Raw genomic sequence first — 24,274 nt, forward strand, 5'->3', positions numbered from 1 at the left:
TTGTTTTTGTCATTTTCTTCAACTATAAGTAAAATAACAGTAATAGACCACATGACGGCCATATCATAAAAAGCTGGTTATTGGAAATTGTAATATAATAAGAAAATATTATATTATAATGCATGGTTGATTCAAAGAATAAACTATCTGCAATGAATATAACTTGGACCAATTTTGGGTAGAATGAATTTCAAGTTTGGGTTAATTTTTTATTTTATTTTATTTTTAATTTATTGAGAGTTTAGGGTTTGGGTTATTTTTATATTTGGATTGGATTTAAGTTTAGGGTTTAAAGTAAAACAAATTTGAGTTAAGTGAAAATCAAATTATTATTTTTATAATTAAATCAGATTATTTGCATGGTGATATTTTAGTCAAAAGGTTCAACTTGTGAGATATGGGATCTTAAGCTAGGATGAATTTATAAGTTTTCTTTAGAGAGGATAGGAATTGAGATAAATGTTTGAGAAATCAAAACAGATTTTATCGTTTTTAAGGGATTGAATGTAATTTCTTTGTAATACCCCATACCCGTACCTAAGACCGGGATAGGATACGAGGCATTACCGAGATTTTCAGAATAATTTCAATTAATTTATATTATTTAGTATTCATTTTCATGTTTCATGTAACATTCTTTTCATATATTCAATTCAAAATATCATATAAAATACGATACAATACTTAAATTTTCATATTTACATGCTCATACAGGATATACGAACCTACCTGACTAAATTGCAGAAATACCAAGATTTAGGGGCATATTGGTAATTTACCATATTCCCAAATTTCACCCAATTTTAAATTGATAATTTCATTCAATTTATTAAATTAGATAATAAAACAATTCATTCCCTTCAATTTAGTCATTTTCGATATTTTTACAAAATTACCCATAAAGTTTTACTTTTATTCAATTTAGTCCTTGAGCAAAAAATATACAAATTAGCCATGCTAGCCGAATATTCATACATATTTTTCCTCCTCCTCCTCTTCATTCCACATCCTTAGTATAAACAACACACTTGTAGGTAACATTATCCATAATTTTCACTATCTACTTATGTGAATATTCAAGCTGTCCATCTGTGTCATAGTCACTAAATTATTTTTATCTTGAGCTACAGAACTCAAAATTAATATACTATAATTTTCCCTGAAACTAGACTCATATACCTTCTTACCATAAAAATTTCATAATTTTTGGTCAGGCCAATTAATACAGTTTATTCATTAAAGTCTCCCCTGTTCTGCTGCCTGACAGTTCCGACCCTTCTTCACTAAAAATTAATTATCTTCTTGTACAGGATTCGAATGATGTCCTCGTTTGTTTCCCTTGAAAATAGACTCATTTAGGATTCTAAACATATAAATTTAAGCCCCTAATTATTTTTATCCAATTTTTGATGATTTTCCAAAGTCAGAACAGGGGAACTCGAAATCATTCTGACATTGTCTCACAAAAGTTATTGTATCTCATGATTTACAATTTCATTGCTTACATAATTTCTTTTATAAGAAACTAGACTCAATAAGCTTTAATTTCATATATTATTATCCTCTAATTAAATTTCTATAATTTTTGGTGATTTTTCAAAGTTAGACTACTGCTGCTGTCTAAAACAGTTTTAGTGCAAAATGTTGATTTCCATTTTGCCCCAAATTTCACAATTCATACAATTCAGTCCTTGCTAAATTAACCCCTCAATTAAGATAATTTTCTCAATTAATACTTTTTTTAGACATTATAAGTTATTTCATAACTATTGAAATTCAGAATTTCCATATCAAACTCTAAATTCAAACTCTTTTACAATTAGGTCCCAAACATTCACTTTCTATTCAATTATTTCAATAAAATCAGCATATAAATAATTTAAAGCTCTAATTCCATGCCAAATAATCATATACTTCCAGCACATATTCATAGAAACTTTCAATTTCTTTCATAGAATCAAAAACTAATGAATTTAACAAGTGGACCTAGTTGTAAAAGTCACAAAAACATAAAAATTTCAAGGAGAAAGCAAGAATTTAACTTACATGAAGCTAGAGTATGAAAACCAGCTTGAACCCTCCTCCATGGCTGTTTTTCAGCTGATGAATATGAAGAGAAAATGAAGAGAATTCTAGATATTCCAATTTAGTCCCATTTTTATTTAGCCAATTTTGGCAATTTTCCAAATTTGCCCTTATTTCATCCATTTCCTGATTTTTCTCAGCTATTGCCGCCCAAAATATCTCCTTTAGGACTATTTTCAGTTTAGGTCCTTTCTCATTTGACAATTGAGCTATTTAATCCTTCTAGCAACTTTTACACCCTTTTCAATTTAGTCCTTTTTATTTAATTAACCACCCAAACGTCAAAATTTTCTGACTAAATTTTAATACTACCTCACCAACACTCCATAAATATTTCTAAAAATTTTTATGGCTCGATTTATGAAGTCGAGGTCTCGATACCTCATTCTCGACCCAATTTACCTAATTAATTCTTTTAAATCACCAAATTCACCAATTCAAAAATGCTTTTATATTCGCATTTGACTTATAGGTATTAATTTATTAAATTTTTAACTCACCCGTCGGATTTGGTGATCTCAAATATCTATTTCTGATACCACTAAAAATTAGACTGTTACATTCTTTATTTTTTAAAAATCAAAGTATAATTTTATATTAAATTAAGATTTAATTTAACCATTTAATAGAATAAATTTTTCATTTAAAGGGGACCAAAACCCTTACTTATCTTTGATTCACTCATGCTCTCGACGCATGTGTATAAATATACCAATATGTCACTTTGTATTAATATAACTTCAAAGTTTCAATATTTTTCTTTGCGACCAAAGTGAAAATTTCAATCAATCAATTCAACAAGTTGACATGATATGGCGCGCACATACTTACATATATATATTGCAAAATTTTTCAGTATCCTATAATTATATTAAAATTTGATTAAATTTAAAGTTAAGTCAAATGCCTATTTAGAGAATAAACGTTTAATGATGCATTTTTTTTCCATTGAGAGGCATTAAACTTCTTGACTCAATAGGCATTGAGATATATACTATTGTATAATTGTAAAAAGGGATAAACATTAAAATCATACATAAGTTTTGGCTTAACGTGCGATATTTATACATGAACTTTGGGTTTGTGTGATTACCTATGAAATTTTGATATGATTCAATTTTCAAAAATCATTAGCAACACTATCGAATTAGCACTATTTTACGCTATTATATTCTATACACAAATAATTATATCAATCTAATATAAAAATAAATGTGAAAAATTAAATCAAAATCAAAATTTTATGTATACATATAAACCATAATTCAAATTTAATGTATATAAATTACACCAAATTAAAACTCACGTATTAAACTATAAATTGGAACAAAATTGATGCATGAATTTAATATTTATCCCTAATAAAAAGGAGTAAACTTTATTAGGCTAGCAAGCAAAGCAAAGCAAACGCAAAAGCAAAAAGCTTGTAATAAAAGAAGGTTCTTAACGGTTAGGTTCAACGACTCCAAATCTCACCAAACTCAAACGGTAAAAAAATAAAACTTTACTTTTGTGATAATGAAAATGAACTTTTTCTTTTATTTCTTATTTTTTATGATTGCATTTGAGGAAAAAAAAATAATGGTAATGTGGCCCAAACATTTGTTTGAAATGTGATAAGATTTTGATAAAAATATAAGTTTAGAAAAATAAGATTGGATAAAAATAATAATGTCCATTTATTTCGAGTAAAATTTTTTTGTTCGGGTTTGTCTAACCCGAATTTGTCCAAAAAAAATTACTTTTTGTTTTGATACTTTTTTGTTGTTATTTTACTATTATATTGTTATTATATTTTTGTTATTGTTTGAATATTTTTATAACTTTATTTTATTGTTAATTTTGTTACTATTTTAAAAATATTTATTTGTTTAGTTGCACCTATTTTAATATTATTTAAATATAAATATAATTTTTAATTTATTGAAAAATATTTATTTTAATATTTTAGTATATTTAATATATTATTTTTATATAAAAATAATATAAAAAATTAATACAGGCGAGTTAAACTTTAAATTTAAATTTAAATAAAATTTTAAATTTACTTTTCGGAGTAAATCAAACCCTAATCTATAGAACAGGTATAAATTTTTGTTACTGTCGGCCCGACCATCAAAATGTAAGATATGGGAACATGGATTATGGAAATTTAAAGTATAAAAAGGCTTAAGCTCACCAGCAGAGGCAGAGCTAGCCATCGAGCCCCAGTTTTGTGATAGATATAGGACCCAGCCCATCAATGCGATTGATAATAGATTCAGTACACCGAGCAAATCTAGAACCCATGTGACCCAAATCCTAACGATCCAACCCATAACCTAACCATTAACTCTAATTATTCCAACATCATCCCCCAAATCAAATCATGTAAATTAGTCGTTTAAATAAAAAAGTAAATTAAAATTTTAACCCATTTTTATTGCAAAAAATTATATTCTGTATGATAGCATGAGATAAATATGACACATCATGTATTATTGTTGGGTTATTCCGTCAACCACTTTAGTTTTTAACAGTACAATTGGATGCAATTTTTAACGTAAAAAACCAGTTTGCTCATTTTTTTGAGTAAAGGGGGCAAAATGCAATTTGGCTCATAGTATAGAGGCTTCCATGATATTTTTATCGAAGTGGACTTTAATAAATATAGGTTAAATTTTGTTATTAGTCCTTGTGCTTTGTTAATGTTGTAGATTTAATCCTTATATTTTAATTTGATCAAATTTAGTCATTGTACTTTTCTATTTGATCAATTTTAGTTTATGTACTTTTCAAATTTTGAAATTTCAATCCTGAACCAAATAGTAACATTTAAATCTATTCGGTTAAATTTAATTATTAGTGTTGCATTATGCATACATTTGTAAATTTCATTCATAGTCTTCAATTGAGTCAATCGAAATCCCTATACTTTTCAAATTTGGAGATTTTAGTCTACGCATATGTCAATCGTTAATCCATTACTTGAATTTTTAGTGAGTAATATATGTAGATAACAAGTTGATATGTCATTACACAAATGATAATCTATTTACCGCATCAGATTTTGGAAATAATAAATGAATTTAACAGTTACCATTTTGATGAAGACTGAAAATTTAAAATTTGAAAAGAATAGGGACTAAATCCATAACTTTCGTAAAATGCAAAGACTAGTAGAATTTAACCATAAATATATATTTAATGTGAAATGTGAATTATGATATCAACAAAATTTATATATTTTAAACTCATATGTTTAGCTTGATAATCAAGAATTATTTACCCATAGAATTCATTCAAGTTCGAGCTATTAGGGGAGCAAGTGGTAAACCTTTATTTATGCAACTCCCTTTCTATATAATGTGTGCGTGTGGGGATATTCCTACTATGTGTGTGAGTATCAATCCTCTAAATGTATAATATCCGGATAAATATTCTATGATTTTGTCGTAAAAAGTAAAAAAATAAAATAAAATGGAGCTTATTTAACTAAAACTTCAAAATGAGTTGAAATGAAGTGACTTAAAAACTTATTCAATAAAATTGAATGACTCGTATCTACAATTTATAATGTCTCATAGTGGTTATCTATCTTTTTATTTATATTAGCCAAAAGCTTCACACGTGGTTGATGAAGAATAAGTAAACTTTTGTTTTAGGTCATTCTAATTCTTACACTTTTTTGACTTTTGAAATTTTTGTCCCGATAAAACGCTAACTACCAAATTCGTTAAGTTAAGTTAAATTTTGTTATTTCTAAAATATTATGCTATAAACATATTATTATATTTGGAATGGCACATATTATTTAAATCATAATTAAAAATTCAAAATTAGATTAAATTAAATTGGTCAAAAATTGACCATTTCATCTCACTTTTTTTTTGTTTTATTTGTTTACCGCCTCCTTTCTTTTACCTTCTAGGACCAAATAGATTTCTTTATTACTAATTTAGTCCTTACGATACCACAAACGCTGTCGTTTTATGACTTCTTTTCTGTTTCATTCTTTTTCGCTTTCTCAGTGCCTGTTCTGGTCGATAAGACTCATCGTCGGTTCAACGAAAACAATGTTTGAACATCAAACATTGGCGATTTTGTCGGATTATTTATATATATTTATATTCAATAGAAATGAATAAGAAAGCATTGGCCATTTTGATGCGAGCTAGAATGAGACCTAATCATCTCACCAACTTCGCCCTTTCTCCCATTTCCGTAAGTGTTTTTTTTGTTGCAAAATTAGGATTTTTATTGTTTGATTCATTGTGCTCTGTTAGTTGAATTGGTTTTGATTAAAAGCGAAATTAATGAATTTTATTGATTTAGTTTTGAATTTTTAATTTTACGACGGAATGAGGTTAATCAAAAATCTGTAGGTAATCAAATGATATTAAATAACCTACTCTGTTGGTTGAATCGTTTGACTAATTATGAATTCAAAATTTATTGCAGCGTGAAGTCAAAATTAGGATTTTTTTTTATTGTTTGATTCATTGTGCTTTTTAGTTGACTTGTTTTTGATTAATCACGAATTTAATGATTTTCGTTGATTTAGTTTTGAATTATGCATTTTACGACGGAATGAAGTTAATCAAATCGTATCAAATTCACTAAGAAATCAAATGCTATTAATTAACCTACTCCTTGGTTGAATCGTGTGACTAATCATGAATTTAGTTTGAATTATTAATTAACCGCAGAATGAGTTGAATCAAATTCTGTCAAATTCTCATGGAAACCGGTCCAGTGAAAATGGGGAGCATCATGCCATGGAACATGGAAAAGAAAAGCTCAATCATCAAAGGTTTATTATTTATGGTATTGATGTTTTTCACAATTTGGAATACAATTCTTGAATTTTAAACTATGGGAAGTGTTTTTTGTTAACAAGATCATTTGAGGTTGTACGAGAATCAATGCACTCCGTGATATCAATGAATAAAACTGAAGTTGGTGATTCTGTACTTAATGAGTTTTTGGAGGTAAATTATCTGTAACAAGTGATTACTGATTAATTTGACTTCCTGTGTTTACGTTGTGCTTGATAATGTTGTAAAATGTGGTATAATGCAGGGTTATTGTAGCCTTTCTTTTGAGAACCGTAGGAAATTATTGCTCACACTTGCCAAAGAGTATGATCTCAACAGGGCACAAGTTCGTGAGCTCATAAAACAATATCTCGGACTTCAGCCACCTGGTGATGAGCTTACTGTTGCTGCTGTTTAACCTTTTTTGGATTCTTGTTTTTGTGGTTAGTGGGATTGAGTGGTGCAGAGTTTTGTTGTTTCAGGGAGTGAAGCTCAATCAGGAGGAGTTGAAGATGAAGGCTTTCTTTCAACTTTCTATCGCATAGAGAGAAATTTGAGACATTCCCTTAAACCAGTATATGAAACTCTATTTGAGAGACTTAACACGCACCCTGAAGGGCTGAAGTTTTTGACCATCATCCGGGCTGATATATTATCCATTCTCACGTAAGGTTATAATCCGTTTTATGAGATTTCACCTTATTTATCTTTGATTTAATCATCATACTAGTACTTTCGTTTTATTCAGTTGAAAAGCGTGTTAGATAATGTCAGATACTCGTGTGGTGTTTTTCACTTCTAAGTTATTATGCAAAGTCATAAAAAATAACGAACAAGAAATGGCTTTTGGCATTGGAATTCTTTGAAAGAGAAGAGCTGAATTGTTAAAAAATTTCTTTATATTGTTCACAGTTATTGTTGATGGCTTGTTGCAGATTTAGATCTCAGTTATACATTAAATTGTTAAAATATTGAAATAAAATTAATTCAAATGTATAATATGAACTAATTTTTTTTCAGAGAAGGAAATATTGCTTCATTGCGAGCATTGGATTCTTATCTGAAGGAGAAGCTTACAACTTGGCTTAGTCCTGCTGCTTTAGAGCTCCATCAGATTACATGGGATGATCCTGCTTCTTTGCTAGAGAAAATAGTATTTTATGAAGTTTGTTTCTATTCTCCTTCTTGCTTGCTCATATTTTAGATTTTTTTTGTTATCCAGCCCTTTATTGTCTAATAATCAAATATTGTCCAGGCAGTGCATCCAATCAGTAATCTTATTGATCTTAAGAGAAGACTGGGAGTTGGTCGTCGTTGTTTCGGATATTTTCATTCAGCCATACCTCGTAAGTAGTTCCTTTTACTCCTTAGGGGGAGTGGGATTGTTAAGTATGATACTACCTGCAATTTCATCTGTCCTATTCAGTCTCTCTCTCTCTCTATCTAAGTGTTCCGTATTTCAGGTGAACCTCTTATTTTTATTGAAGTTGCACTTTTGAAGAATATAGCAGAGACAATACAGGTGAATTTCCTTTAACTGTACCAACTACCAAACTTTTTTTGTTGTCTTCTTGTTTGAAATATTCTTGTGATTTATAGGAAGTTTTGTGGGATAATCCTCCAATTGCTGAAAGTGAGGCAACTTGTGCATTATTTTACTCGATATCATCAACTCAGGTATAACGATTTTCTCCCCTCTTTTTTATTTGTAAAAGATATTAACCATATGGAACATAAAGAAAGATATCATAGCGGCTAGTTATATGGTTTATGTAAATGGACTTTTTGTAGCAAACTTCGTTTCCTTGAACCTGATTGCCTTTCTTATCTTTCCCAGCCTGGCTTGGCCGGAATCAACCTAGGAAAGTTTCTTATCAAACGTGTTATAACGTTGGTGAAAATAGATATGCCACACATTTCTGTAAGTACTTTTCTTTGATCAGATTTCTTAATCAAACAAAGCTGCAAGATTAGTGTTGCATGTTCAGTTAGAATCCTCTTACTGTTCGCAATCTGCACTATGAGCTAGTATTCGGTCCTTGTTCGTTGTCTTGCAGTGGGACCAATATGTAGATATTTCTATAGATTTTCAATTATATACTTGGCATTGTACAGGACATTCCCTCGACTGGTTTTCTTACACATTCCTTGAGATCTGTGCACTGGGTTTGCACAACTTAAGTTTTGCTTGAGATGATGCTCACTGACACTTCTTTTCCACTTACCACGAAGGTGTTTGCTACGCTTAGCCCTATCCCAGGATTCATGCAATGGCTTCTTTCCAAGTTGGCATCTCAATTGAAACTTGCCAAAGCCGAGGACATATCACGCTCATCTGCTGATAGATCCAGATTAACTTTTTATGAGAATATACTTGAACCAGAAGAAGAAAGAGCACTAATAGACTCATCGGGGTAAGCTCCATTTTGTGTGTCTGTGTACGTGATCTCAATCGGACTTTTGGATTTTCTGAAGTTGAATGGTTTCTAGAACATTTTTCATGCCATCTGGAATATGGTTTTTAGTAGAAGCCGATTCATAATATTAATTTCCCAATTTGAGACCATTGTGATTCTTAAAGTCGACTGAGTGATAACAAAGCACATGGAATATGGATGCTCAAGTCTGTTTGATGAATCATTATTCTGTATTTCCTAACCCTTATTGTGCTCTTGAAATGTGATTTACAGAGTCTGCATATTGCCGTTATCTGTTACAGGGATCTTGCTTCCGGAAAAAGTGGCATGGAAATAATGTTGAACTTGCTAACGCCGACAACTCATGAGTGGAGTAATTCAGATAAATTGCTTTCAGCATTAAAACTGCCTCTAATGCGACTATGTGCCAGGTATATTCTCTCCATCGAAATTTCTGTCTGTTATTATCAACCAAGTAGCTTTATCTTTAATTTCTTTCATTCTTGTGCTACGAGGAACAGAAGAATAGAAACTCATTGAACTGTATAGAGTCAGATTATTTGGTTCTGTACTTAACATATGGAGCTTATGTTCCTTTGGATAAAATCAGTTTGACTCTAATTTCTCGAATTTAGGTACCTTCTTCAAGAGAAAAAGAGAGGAAAAGCTCTAGATTCTGTTGCAAACTTCCATTTGCAGAACGGAGCGGTACGTAACGAGATTGCAATCATCTATCAACAAAGTCCTTTTTGCAAAACATATTGATTAGTTTCAAGATTCCCCTCTATACCTTCAGAATTGGTTAAAAGAGTCTACGTTAATTTATCAATTAAGTGCTGCACTAATGGATCGACAAGGGTAACCAACAGAATGTTTTTCGAAGATGCATGCTCTTCTCTCTCTTTATCTCTCGCTTGCTTGCACATTCATGTACTCTCGTTTTAAGTACCGATTTCCACTCTTGTTTTAATCACTTCAAATATGGAACAGATGGTTCAAAGAATAAACTGGATGGCTGACCAATCGGAAAAAGGCTTAAAACAAAGTGCAGGTATCATGGTGAACTATGTCTACAGGTAATTTTTTCTGTCACAACTAAATAACAAACCTCTATAATTTATTTAAAACGATAATAATTATATTAAATAATGACTTTCAGGCCCGAGAATATTGAGGAATATGCTCAGTCATATTTCAGCAAAGGACATATCCACTCTTCCTATGATGTGAAACGTTACATTCAGGTACTTTAAATAGTGCATTCAACAATATGAACTTTTGCTATGCATGGAAGATAAAAGTACCTTGGAGGCTCCTTTATTAGGAGTTAGATTACATTTTGCCCTATTTATTCAAAAAATGGACAAATTAGTCCCTATACGTTAGATTAAATGTAAACTGATACTTTCTGTAACATTTTCTATCCATTTCTACAGTTAAAAACTGGTGTAACTAGTGGAATAACCAAATAGTTGCACATGATGTGCCATGTATACCTTATACTAATGTACAACAATTGGTTTTTAATAGAAGAACCAATTTACTCTTTTATATAGCGTACAAGGATTCTTTTGTCCATTTTTTTAGTAGAAGAGGCAAAATGCAATTTGATTCCTAATACAACGGCTTCCATGGTACTTTTACCATGCATGGATAATCCTTGATTTGTTAAAGATTGCTTTATTGGTTTGATGTGTTTCCTTTGCCATACTTGATTTTGCAATTGCTATGGTTTCAGCTGGCATTGGAAAACGAATCCAAGGGCAGCTTATGATGATCAATGGAAGATAATTCAAGTACGATTTACGACTTACAAACTTGTTATATACTTTTGATTTCTCAATATTCAAAGATACTTTGATGTTGCTGCCTGTGTATTTGCCTTAGCAATGCAATATCTTGTTCCATGAAAAACATTCTTAGATATTGTTCCTAACTTTCAATATAATGCTTCTATATATTACTTCTTTTTTATACACTGTATGTACTACAGATTTTGATACACCAGTACTGGGTACCCCGGAATAATCCCGTCAGTTATATGACCTATCTGATATCTTATCGGCAAGCTCAAGTCGAGCATCGGATCACTTGCCGGTTTCATTTTCAGTGGCAGGACTGGTTTCTAAAACATATTCCCTCATGAGTTTTGTATTGGATTCATCTACCATCTGCACAACAGACCAAGAAAAATACACAACTTTTATGAATAAGAATCCATTAGAATAACATCTAAGGCTTACACCATGAATATATATACATGTGTATGCATGCATGCACACATGCACACATGCACACATGCACACATGCACGCACGCACACACTAATACATACAATCTTGAGGATTAGCTAAGGGAAATGGTTTCTCTGACCTTGAAAGCTAAGCGCTTCAAGTTGTCCCACTCGAAGTCACGTTTGCAATATGCAGATCGAACCTATATATATATATGTATATATAAATTATATAAAACAAGCTTTAGTCGATCAATTTTTAGCAGAAAAATGTAGAAGAAAAAATATTTTGCAGAAAATATCTGAGCTACTGACCTCTAGGATGCGTAGGGCTGTCGTGAGGCGGATGTGGTGCCAAATGGGGATTCCAATGAAATTTATTAAATATTGAATTGAACAAATCAATAAAAAGAATGGTGAAATTATGGTTTTGATCCTTTTAATCTCTATACTTTAGTTTGATATAATCCAATTCAGTCTTCTACTTTTATAATATCATTACTTAATCCAAATAATTTACGATTTAACTATTTTACTTAAAATATTAATATCGATTATTTTCTTAAATGACATGCCATTTTACTTCATCATGCAGGCATGGATTATTGTGCTGGTGGCATTTTAATCACAATAGTTGATTGTGTTGATTAGTTGGAGTAACTAATAATGTTATAGAAGTAGAACATAAATTATGTCAAATCAAAATATATGTACTGAGTCTCTAATTTGAGTACAATAGAGGGATTGAAATTGAAATTTAACCTAAAAGAGATTGAGCATTAATTAATTTAAGGTACATACCTAGAGCTTTATGCCTAGAAGATTCCCTCATCAAGCTAGCGCAAAACTCATCCCCATCATTCAACGAGTGAGTATCCAAAAACTCCATCAACTCCTCGTAAGCTTCAGGGTTATAGCTCTGCCTCCCATCAAATAAACACATTAAATTGTTTAACAACAAGGTTTTAACAGTATCATGAAATCGAACCATGATTAATGAAGAGAAATATGAACCAGTAGAGGGTACCTCAAGCTGAGCACTGACAATCTTAACAGCTATATAATTAAAGAAATTATGGAGGTTTTTAGCTGCTTTGGCCTCTGGTGATGCTTCTCCAAACCCTGCAATTAAAAAAAAAACACTTTTCTCTTTCATTGTGTTTTGATTCAATGAGAACAAGCCATGGATGATGAAAGAGGAAGGGTTATAATTACATACCAGGAACAAACATTTTGTGACAGTTTAAACGTGTGGGATTGTGGGGGCTGGAGCTGCTGCTTCTTTGTTTGCATGGCCAACAATGGAAAAAACCCTTTTCTCTATTTATTGGTAATTTAGAATTGAGAAAAGAAGGGTGAGGGAATGGAACAATGTTCACGGCAAGGCTCTCCATTGATGTTTGTATCAAGAAATGAATGATTTTGATTAGAGAGGGCTTCTTCGATTTTGGATAAAGTTATAAGCCTCAAAGCTCTGTTATGGACTGAAATATCACTGCAAAAAAAAATCTACTGGCCAACATGTGGAATGTACACTTGTTATAGACCAGTGTGGACCACCCTTACAGGTGGAAATTCCAAGGGTTTATTTCTAGTTTTAGCCCTTCGTTTGTACTGAAAATTTGGATTTAACCCCTTTAGGATTTGGCATAATGTGGCTTCCTATTGTTATAATAGGGTAAACTATATCCAATGTTACTAAACTATTAGTAACTTTACGTTTTGGCTACTCAACTTCACATAGTTACAAAATGATAATTAAATTATTCAAAAGTTTTCATTTAAGTCATCGGGCTATTAAAATCGCTAATGTATGGCTTTTTCTAATTGCACAGCTTGCACTAATCGAAACATCTTCTTCCCTTTTTTTCTACAGTTTAATTTTTATCTACGAACCAAAATACAAATAGCTTTCTTCTTTGATCTCTAACACTAACCGTTAGATCGATTTGGATCTAAGGTCTATTCTTATACTCATTAATGGGTATTGATCCACTGTATTACTCATTGAATTGTTGCTTAGAGCTAACTACCCAGATTAAAAAAAAAACTTAACAACCAAGTGACTTAAATAAAAACTTTAAAATAATTTAATGACCATTTTATAACATTTTAAAATTGAGTGACCAAAATGTAAAGTTTTAAATAATTTAGTGATCTTGGGTGTCGCATACCCTTTACAATATCATCAATATGTTCAAATTTATAACACTGCTAGCTTTTTTAAGCCCAAATTCAAATATTAATTATTATGGGAGGGGTTTAATTGAATATCAACTAATCTGAACATAATTAGCCTCAGATTGTAAAACAGATGAGAACAATTGTAGTTATACAAAAAAAAAAAACCTTAAGCCTTTGGTTAATATATAATTTATTTGATACAATTGCGATTCAAACCCAATCTTATTCTAAGAAAAATGAACATTCGATCAATAAGTCATAACTTGATATTCAGTATATAATTTATTTATTTAATAGAGTGAGTTTATCTAATTAATTTCTATATAGAATAGAGTGGCTATTAAAATGAATGGTTTACTGAGTATAAACCATGAATCAAAAATGGAAAATCATAAAGATGGAAAAAGCTTTCGATTCTAGTCATTTCATTGTATTGAGAACGAGTTTCCGTTATTATATGTTTGCTCTAGTTTTTGGTGTTTTTGATGTTGAAATGGTTTTCTTATCCATGGACAATGAATTTCAATGTATTTGCGTACTCGTATTCATAAAAACTTTCATTTTCGTACTTATCTTAATTGTTTTTTCAATTTATGCAAGACGAAAAGGAGCACTGAGATGGTTTTAATTCTTGAATATTCAAATAATAAAGAAACATAAAGTAAAAATAAGAATAACATTCAATGTGAACGTCCATCAATAGGTCACAACTTGGGGTTCAATGTATAATTTATTATTAATTGCACATAGTTAATTAAATTTTCAGGTGATCATAATTTGTGAGACTAAGTGAAAAAAAATTACATAATCATTTTAATCGCAGCTACTAAAATTATCGTTTAATAATATTATAAAAGTAGAGAAACAATATTATATTAAATTAAATTAAAAAAATTAAATTTAAAATTTAAAACAATAAATAATATTAAAGGATAGTGATGGGCCTTGATTGTAAAATTAGAAAACCAATATGTTAGCAACTTAGGTGAACCAGTCTCTTATTGGGTTTTACTTTTCAAACTTGACTTAAATTATAGAGAAAAGAAATGAAAAAAGAAATATTTATTCATTTTAATTTAAACCTCAAATTTGTATACGATTAATTCTGTTCCATATAAAATAATTTAAAGTTGAAATAATACGAACAATAATAACTTGATTTAAAATACACGAGTCTCAAATTTAAATGATCCAAATTTATGACTCAAATTGTTAAAGATAATAATGGGCAATTTATTTTGTTTAGAATAAGACGTAAAATCACATTTATAGGGTGATTCTGATAGAAAAAAAGAGAGATTGGAGTTAATGAGAGAGAGAAGGAAGTGGTTGTGTCGCCTCTCCCTTAGGTTGTAGACCATTTATATATATATATATATGTAAATTTCATTGTCTCGAGGTGTTATGTGTTAAGTTATTATTAGTGGGTTTGAGGTAAGTAATTAAGTGATCTGAGTTTATAAATTTAAGTAGAAGTGGTATTATGATGTGTCGTACATTACCTTGGATGGGATATGATAGTTGAAACTTGACGTGATAATTAGTAAACGAGTTTCGTCTAAGTTACATTAAATGAAATGTGATAATTGAAGTTTAGCATGACAATTAATAAGTAAGTCTCATTTGAATCACTTAAAATAACGTGTTATAATTAAAATCTCAAATTATAATTAATAAATGGGGCTCGCTATCAAAATAAAAAAAATTTTGTGAGAGATTTGAATAACTTAAAATAACGTATTATAATTAAAATCTCGAATTATAATTAATAAGTAAGGATCGCTATCAAAATCAGAAATTCTTGTGAGTCATTTATGATGTTGATGTCATAGTAAGAAAAAAACATTTTGCGTCAATAATTCAAAGGAATCACAAGTGAAAGCACAAGACAAACCTTCCCATACTTAATTCCCTTGTCCGATCTTCAAATTTTGAAGATACCAAAACACCATTACCAACAAATTTACATTACCCTCTTTTTGGCATTTCCCACCCAATTTTTCAATAATCTCTACCCCCCCCCCTTCAAAATGATCACATTCTCACCAATGAAATCGTCACCGCCTCCACCGATCTTCCCACTCTTTTTTCATACCCTTCTCTATTTATTCATCCATGTCCAAGCCAACTGCAAAACCGGATGCAGCCTCGCTTTCGCTTCGTATTACGTATGGGAAGGATCCAACCTCACTTACATCAGTACCCTCTTCAACAAACCAATCTCCGATATCCTTCCGTACAATCCCACCGTTTCGAATCCGGATAAAATCGATACCGGGACCCGGATCCACGTTCCGTTTTCGTGCGACTGTTTGAACGGGGATTTTTTGGGTCATACTTTTGGTTATTTGACGCAGTCTGGGGATACGTATGATAGGATTGCTAGCAACGCTTATGCGAATTTGACGACGGAGGATTGGGTACGAAGGGTTAATGTTTATGATCCCACCAGGATACCTGACGATGAAGTTATTAATGTTACGGTGAATTGTTCGTGCGGTGATCGATGGGTTTCGAGAGATTATGGGTTGTTCGCGACGTACCCTATTCGACCCGGTGAGGATTTGGAGGTCATTGCGGCGGAGGTGAACGTGGCGGCGGAGCTGATTCGGAGGTATAATCCGGCGGTTAATTTTAGTGCTGGAACTGGACTCGTGTTTGTGCCGGCAAAAGGTTAGTGATTAGTACTACTTTTTAAACTGACGTTATTACAGTTGAATGATACTTAATTACAAAACTGGCGCCTAAATTATACTGTCTTTTCATTTAAGTACTAAAGCAAAAGTATAGTTTAAACTATCAATTTTTTCCGTAAAAGAATCATAGAAGCCTCCATACTAGAAACCAGATTGCATTTTACCATATTTACTATAAAAATGAGTCAATTAGTTTATGTATGTTAAATCAAATAGCGAATTAATTCTTTTATTTAATTTTTTTATTTTTATTGTTAAAAACTGATCGCTTTACTCAGTATGAGGTACACATTTCATCGACCACACTAATTTCTAATAGTACAAATAGATAAAATTTTTAACAAAAAAGATTAATTTATTCTTTTGTCTAATATATAGAGACTACTTTGTTTTTTTTATATAGAGATAAAATGCAATCTAACTTTCATGATACTTTTACTGCATCAATTGTCTTATTTTGCGTAAAAAGTATACTACCTTCAATAAAAATGTGTTCATAGCATCATATTTTAGATAAAATAATACAAAATTAATAGTTTAATTATCATTAGATGCTTACATGGGAAATAATTTTTTTAACATTAATTTTATTATCAGTTCTTATCATATATGCTCTTTTTGATGCAATGCCTAGAACTACTCATAATCCCTTCTCAATCCTTAAATGGGAAGATAATGTGCTTCAACGCACTCAAATTCACGTCCTTTTACACTAACAATAATACCGATGTCAATCAAACTAAAATTCAATCTGTAAAAAAAAAAATTTACACATAATCAACATTAAACAAAAAAGAAATTATACGCTTAATTTTTTTCAAACATGGAAAGACCAAAAAGAAGAAGTCAAGGTGTTTCGTGGGACCAATTCAAATTACTGTTTAAAAATTCCATTAGTTGGTTCATATTATTTTTTTTTCAAAATTTTGAAATCCCTAGCACAGTCTCATAATTTGGATTATTATTATTTGAATAGTTTTATTATAGGTTGTAATCATATTTGTACTGTTTGACATAATACTTAAAATTATTTATAACCTTCTCTTTAACTCCTAAATGGGAGGATAATGTGATTAAGCGCACTTGAATCTATAACCTCTTATACGGACAACAAAAGTCATACCAATTAACCTAAGACTCCATCAACAAATTATTATTTTTTTAAATGCTTGACTACTTAAATTTTTTCAACAGTATTACTGATTTAGAGTAAGATATAATATCAACATTAATTATAATGAAAATATTAAATCATATTAAATTAAAGTAGATGCATTATATAAGTATAATATAGAAAGATGAAAGTTAGAATGGGGACATTTTATGTCAAAGGATGGGACAAAAACATGTGACGACAGCTGCAGCAATATATAGGAAAGGGTAGATGTTAAAAAGAGGTCCAAATTCATTCAGTGCTCAACTTTTTCTTATATTTTAGTCAACACGGTATGAGTTTAATCAAAGTTTTGACACTTTCTCCTTCTACCTTCGGTGGAGTGTAGGCGCGCACTTGTTGGAAGATAATGCCTATATGAGAGTTTCCATTTGGAAGTTGACTGGAAAACAAATGTACTACCCAAGTTTCAATTCAACTGCTTTTATATATATATATATATAAACTACAGGTGGAGTTAGGAAATTTGGATGGTAGGATTTAATTTTTTTAAAAATAAAATAAAATGTTTATAAAAATTATATAAATTAATGTATAATACAGATGGATGTAAGATTATTACACAATTTTTTGAGAGAAACAAATCTAGACTGATTGTAAAGTTTTATAGTCTAAACTTAATTCTTTTGACTTTTTTTTCCACATTGATTTCATTAGTGAACTTTCTTTTAAAATATTTTTTATTGATATTAAACATTAGGACAAATAAATTTAAGTTTTAAACACGAAAGTTTTTATGAAACTATCATACAACTTGTAATTTTTTTTCAAAAAAAAAAATTAAGTAATTTTTGGTATTACGAGAATGCAATATATAAATTTTTAGGCGCAAGGTTCACAATAATCATTTGGCAATAACAATTTCTAAATAAAAATACTGAATTTCTAATCAATATTCAAGAAATTCAAGATTATAAACACAATCATTCCTAATTTCTTTAAAGATTTATATTGATTAACCTTTAAAAATTATTATTCAATCAAGATGTTAGGGATCTCATATAAAATTAGTATCTCAAAATTATTCAATCAATAAAAAAATTAAATTTTATATAAAAATTTTAATCTGTCACAAGAAAACTCAGTATCTTAATTTTATAGATATTAGTGGATTTCAATGGGGAAAAGATTGAATTATTTTCATGTAAAATAATTTTTTTTCCAGAAAATTTCATCAATAACTTTTATCTTTTTTTTTTTTGAAAGAAAAGAAAAATTACAATTAAGCTATATCAAAGGAATTAGCTATGAACTCATGTAACTTTTCTTTCCTATTAAAGGCTATTTTAGCCATTCGATCTGTTTCTGCGTTTTCTTCTCTATGGATGTATTTGAGTGCCCATTTTTTAATATTCTTAAGGAGATGATGAATACGTCTGATTATCGTTGATTTTGAGAGTGTTGAATTCAGAATTTGGATAGGGTGTTGATGTCTTCTCCAAATTATCTGTTTGTATCAATACTTCATTTCTTTAATTTTTCTAAGTCAGTGATAGACCATCCAGTATTGAGCATTTCCCTAGCTGTCTATAAAAACCAATGATCCAATTTTCATGGTTGTCCGTCAAGATCCCTTCTGCAGCAGTATTGCCTGAATCTATTTCAACAGAACCACTAGATCTTAGTTTCAACCATCTGTCTGTTACGTTAACCTCAACTCTCGTCTTTTAAAAAATATAAAGTACAATTTTCTTTTTCTAAATGTCACCAATGTGCCTCCTCCCATGGTGAATAGAGAAAACAGTATTTTGGAATAAAGATAGCAACCAGGCAAGGTGAGGCTGGATGGTTGTTTGCCTGTCTAGACCCCAGTTTGATACACCCCAACATAACATGACCTCAACCCAAAGTTAAATATTAATTTATTTGCCTAGAATCTAACTTGAAAAATCAAAACTATACTTAACTCTAACTCAATCGGATATGCTACAATATTTAATTTTTTTATATTTTTTAATCACAATAGAATAATTATATATAATTTTAATTATTTTTTAATGATAATTTTATTTGGTTTTTTTTAAATAATTAACTTTTCTCCTATGCAGACCAAACTGGAAATTTCCCACCATTAAAGATCAGGTAATAGATATTAACCATTTTTTCTTACATCCTTGGACTAATTTGTTAAATGCCCATTTTTATTCAGTTTAACTAATGATTCTATCATTGTTCTTTTTCTTTTTTCTTCATTGCAGCACAACTGGTAGGATCAATCATTACATATATACTCATATATATCTTCAATGCTCAAATGGTACTTGATGTTGTGGGATTTGAACCAGGGATCTCGAGTAAAGTTATCGCTGGCATATCTATTGCTGGAGTCACCGGCGCTTTACTGTTAGGATTTTTCGTACATGCAGGCATTTACAGAAGAAAGAAAGTCGTCAAAGCTTCGTTACACCCAGAAGCATCACCGGACCACTACATTCAACTCGGACACGGTGAATTTTTCTGTCTTGTAATGGTTATTGTAATGTAAATTGTAACTATTGAGGTTAAATTCTATGTATGCAATGGTATTGTGTATTTAGGTTCCGGAGGTACCCTGAAGAATAATTCAGAAACGACCGCTCTCGTCACTTCTCCGGGCCTCACCGGTATCACAGTGGACAAATCCGTTGAGTTCTCATACGAAGAGCTTGCCAAAGCAACCGATAACTTCAACATTGATAATAAGATCGGACAAGGAGGCTTCGGTTCCGTTTACCTCGCTGAATTACGAGGCGAGGTACCCTGTCCTAAGCTCTTGCTCGATGTTTAAACAAGCTAATGAAGTGTACCCCAAACTCGAAATGAATCCATTTTTTTCGGTCCTATTATATGCAGAAAGCTGCAATCAAGAAAATGGATATGCAAGCATCAAGGGAATTCCTTGCTGAACTAAAGGTTTTAACACATGTTCATCATTTGAACCTGGTAATGATAATTTCAACCGATCTCGAATCAATCTCAATCGTTAGCGTTTACGTGACGGTATATTAAAATTTCGTGCAGGTTCGTTTAATTGGATATTGTGTCGAAGGTTCCTTATTCTTAGTCTACGAGTTCATCGAGAACGGTAATTTAAGCCAACATTTACGCTGGCAAGGTGAGAAACAAGTACTATATTTACGAGTGATCTGTGCTCAGTGAGATATAACATGGTTTTCATTTTTGCAGATAGAGATCCGTTGCCATGGTTAGCAAGGGTGCAAATCGGTTTAGACTCGGCCAGAGGACTCGAATACATCCATGAACATACTGTCCCTCTCTACATTCATCGTGATATAAAATCGGCAAATATTTTAATCGACAAGAACTTTCGAGCTAAGGTTGTCGAATATTTTCTATATAACATACCAAGAACTAGTATAAACCGAAGTTAACGGGTGTATGAACAGGTGGCTGATTTTGGGTTGACGAAACTAACTGAATACGGAAACACTTCGTTGCAAACACGTCTCGTTGGTACTTTCGGATACATGCCACCAGAGTAAGAATATGCATATATAATTTTTCGGCTTTCTTGCTTGTTGAACAAGTAACTAATTTGCCTCAAATGTGGCATTGTATGAAGATATGCTCAATATGGTGAGGTTTCCCCTAAGGTTGATGTGTATGCTTTTGGAGTTGTTCTCTACGAACTGATATCCGCCAGGGAAGCTGTCGTCAAGACGAACGAAGAAGTAACTGAATCAATGGGACTCGTCGCATTGGTATTTAATCGACTTTATCTTATCCCTATTTAGTCACTACTCGTCATTTCAACGAAATCTGGTTTTATATCCGCAGTTCGAAGATGTTCTAAACCAACCCGATCCAAGACAAGATCTGCAAAAACTAGTTGACCCCAGACTCGGCGATAACTACTCTTTTGATGCCGTCTTCAAGGTGAATTCTAATTCCGAACCATAACCAATAACAGTACAGACTATGCTAACAAGCTGTTTTTACGGTTGCAGATGGCACGTCTCGCCAAGGCTTGTACGCAAGAAAATCCTCAGCTGAGACCGAGCATGAGAACTACTGTCGTCGCACTTATGACACTGTCGTCTTCAACCGATGATTGGGATGTTGGCTCGTTATACGAAAATAAAGCTCTAATGGACCTCATGTCGGGAAGGTAGCTTAGCCAGAGTCATTAAAGGGGTTAATCAATGAATAGGCTGTGAATACTTTAAATTTTAACAGGCTATGTACAGTTTCTTTCACCAAGTTCCTTTTATTCTGTGTTAAGTATTTCCCAAGAAATATTTTAGGGTTAAGTTGGTGATGATGAGAAACAACAAAGCAAAAAAGATATAATTATTGTTGTTTACACTTTACACCACAGAATGATTTTTTTTTTTGGCATTATATATTTGACCATTATCTTCCCCACTAAGAACTACTACTTCATAATTGAGCTAAAACAAAGGAACAGTTCTCCTATTCTTTATAAATTTAGAATTTAGTCCTTTATTATTTACATTTTAAAATTCAAGTCCAATTTTAATAATGGTAAAATAATTTTGTTAAATTCAGGTTGATTATGACATCAATTTTTTTAGTTACATTACTACTAAATGAGTGTATTTTTTTTTAAATTTCAAAATATCATAAACAAATTTACAATCTCTTTGGAAAAAAACATGATGGGCTTGTTGAATTAAACCTTAATAATGTTTTTTTAATAATCTTATTATAGATTTTGATCATATTTGTTCTTTTTAACAAAATGTCTAAAACTTCTTATAGCTCCTCCCTACTCCATAAATAAGAGAATAATGCGTTTCAGCGCATTTGAACGTACATTCTCATGCTAATTAAACTAAAACTCAATCGACATTAATAAATTATTATATGTGAACCAAATGTATATATAAATTATAAATTGTAGCACCCAATTCATCATTAAATTAAATTCTTTAGATTAAATTTGAATTAATTTTATGTTTAGCTAATTTTTTTGGTCAAATTTTAAGTTTTAACTGTTTTGAATTGATATCCTTTTTAATTTCAAATCAAATCATTACGAATATAAAATAATAGGACGTCCATTTTCAACATATTATGATGTTGGTTTTGTTTCAAAGAAGAAGCCAAGTCTTTCAAGTGGATAATATAGTCTTAAATAAAATAAAATAAAAAAAACATGTTTTTTTTAAATAATTCTATTTAGGCTATATAGTTTTCAAATTGGTCAATTTTGGTTCATTTATTTTCCAAAATTTTAAATTTTAGTCCTAACTTAAACAGTAGCATTGAATCTATTTGGTTAAATTGAATTACTAGTCCTGTACTATACATAGAATTATTGATTTAGTTCATATTCTCCAACTAGATAATTCTAAATCTCTATATTTTTTTGAAATTTGGAATTTCAATCTTGACGTTACTAACAATTGTTTATCAAATAACTGGGTTTTTAGTGAGTAATATATGAAAATAACAAGCTAACATGATATTACACGATAAAAAAGTTGACTGTATTAGCAATTTTTGACCTGAATTTTGAGATTTGAAAAGTGGAACGACTAAATTTCCTTAAACGAAAGTATAGAGACTAAATTCTAATTTTGTAAAATTATAAGGACTTATTAAATATTTTGACCTTTGAAATTTAATGTAAGCCCTTTCTTTTTGCCTTTGAAAAATAAATTCAACAAAAAAGGAAAAAGAATAAAAGTTGGGAGAAAAGAAAGTAGGTGGGCATCACAAATTGCAAAGTCCATCTCTATGTATAGTTGCCAGATATTATTACAATAATGCAATGTATTGATTGTGATACATCCATTTCTACCTTTGTTTGAGTTTAATTATGTAGTTTTTTATTAATGAAAATAGTAATTTCTAAAATTAAAATATTTAAGAGTAAAATTATTTTTTAACGAAAATGTTTATTAAAATATTAATTTTTTATCAATTTTGACATCACAACTAACGTAATAATTTACATGTATTTCATGTTTGCATGACAGTATTTATCATATCTGTCATGTCAACAAATAAGAATTAAATTGAACGATTTAAAAGATTAGGTATAATTTAACTAAAAAAAATAAGAACTAAATTTAAGGTTTAGGGTTTATAGTTTAACATTTATTTAATTTATTAGGTACACTAATTCTCGTTTTGCTAATTCGAATTCATATTTAGATATTTTAATTATTATCCATAGAGATCTTGGATATTAATATTTGAATATCTACTTTCTATCTCCAATTATTAAATCATGATATTTATTAGATTCGAATATCCGAACAAAAATTAATTAATTAATGCTTGGATATGGTAAATGAATTTAGATTTTAAAGCATTTTTTTGTATTTAAATTTTATAGAAATTATAAACATCTAATCGTTATTTGGGTTTGAGATTTGGATTTTTTGAATTAAGTTCGATTATTTTGAATTATATGTGTAAAAATTTTACGTGAAAATGCTTTTGAGAAAAAACACGAGTAGAAAAAAAAATTTACTATATCGAATTCGAATAATGCAATATGAAATACGTTTAAGTCTATTTATAGGCTTAAAAATTTTATTCTAGTTAAAGTCAAATATAAGTAATGCAATAGGATTAAAACATCTTATTTTAATTAATATAAAATAGAGAAAGTAAACTTTTATACGGATTTTACTTGTATAATACTCGGCCTTCGCTATGATTTAAATCTGTGACTTTTGCAAATCAAATATAATTAAATCAAAATTTAATTTTAAT

At 30.3% G+C, this 24,274-nt stretch overlaps 3 protein-coding genes across 5 annotated transcripts; 2 read left to right on the forward strand and 1 right to left on the reverse strand.

Moving 5' to 3' along the window:
* Positions 1-6,056: 6,056 nt before the first annotated feature.
* LOC107924903 (malonyl-CoA decarboxylase, mitochondrial) lies at positions 6,057-11,272 on the forward strand. Of its 2 annotated transcripts, none has more exons than XM_016855475.2 (16): positions 6,057-6,288; positions 6,774-6,877; positions 6,965-7,055; positions 7,147-7,270; positions 7,364-7,547; positions 7,902-8,046; positions 8,137-8,227; positions 8,345-8,403; positions 8,481-8,558; positions 8,719-8,802; positions 9,114-9,295; positions 9,601-9,729; positions 9,934-10,006; positions 10,289-10,374; positions 10,458-10,542; positions 11,037-11,272. In XM_016855475.2, exons 1-16 carry the CDS (start codon positions 6,205-6,207, stop codon positions 11,070-11,072), a joined length of 1,635 nt encoding a protein of 544 aa, XP_016710964.1. In that variant the 5' UTR covers positions 6,057-6,204; the 3' UTR covers positions 11,073-11,272. The 2 variants fall into 2 exon arrangements, with proteins under 2 accessions (XP_016710964.1, XP_016710966.1); XM_016855477.2 differs by having other exon boundaries at positions 6,074-6,288; positions 6,751-6,877.
* On the reverse strand, positions 11,225-13,053 carry LOC107924904 (chaperonin-like RBCX protein 1, chloroplastic). The gene is made up of 6 exons (XM_016855478.2): positions 12,750-13,053; positions 12,558-12,652; positions 12,332-12,449; positions 11,846-11,862; positions 11,671-11,733; positions 11,225-11,469 (listed from the first exon to the last, which is right to left on the reverse strand). Exons 1-6 carry the CDS (start codon positions 12,922-12,924, stop codon positions 11,386-11,388), a joined length of 552 nt encoding a protein of 183 aa, XP_016710967.1. The 5' UTR covers positions 12,925-13,053; the 3' UTR covers positions 11,225-11,385.
* Positions 13,054-15,583: 2,530 nt separating this feature from the next.
* LOC107925049 (lysM domain receptor-like kinase 3) lies at positions 15,584-21,925 on the forward strand. 2 transcript variants are annotated; one of them, XM_041079458.1, is made up of 12 exons: positions 15,584-16,387; positions 19,633-19,666; positions 19,783-19,790; positions 19,951-20,031; positions 20,122-20,318; positions 20,417-20,506; positions 20,585-20,678; positions 20,750-20,901; positions 20,971-21,062; positions 21,147-21,285; positions 21,362-21,460; positions 21,532-21,925. In XM_041079458.1, the coding sequence occupies exons 1-12, from the start codon at positions 15,745-15,747 to the stop codon at positions 21,694-21,696; spliced, it is 1,794 nt and encodes a 597-aa protein (XP_040935392.1). In that variant the 5' UTR covers positions 15,584-15,744; the 3' UTR covers positions 21,697-21,925. The 2 variants fall into 2 exon arrangements, with proteins under 2 accessions (XP_040935392.1, XP_016711105.2); XM_016855616.2 differs by having other exon boundaries at positions 15,586-16,387; positions 19,870-20,031.
* Positions 21,926-24,274: the final 2,349 nt, after the last annotated feature.

This window comes from Gossypium hirsutum, chromosome A10, assembly GCF_007990345.1.
Source record: "Gossypium hirsutum isolate 1008001.06 chromosome A10, Gossypium_hirsutum_v2.1, whole genome shotgun sequence".
Taxonomy (NCBI): domain Eukaryota; kingdom Viridiplantae; phylum Streptophyta; class Magnoliopsida; order Malvales; family Malvaceae; genus Gossypium; species Gossypium hirsutum.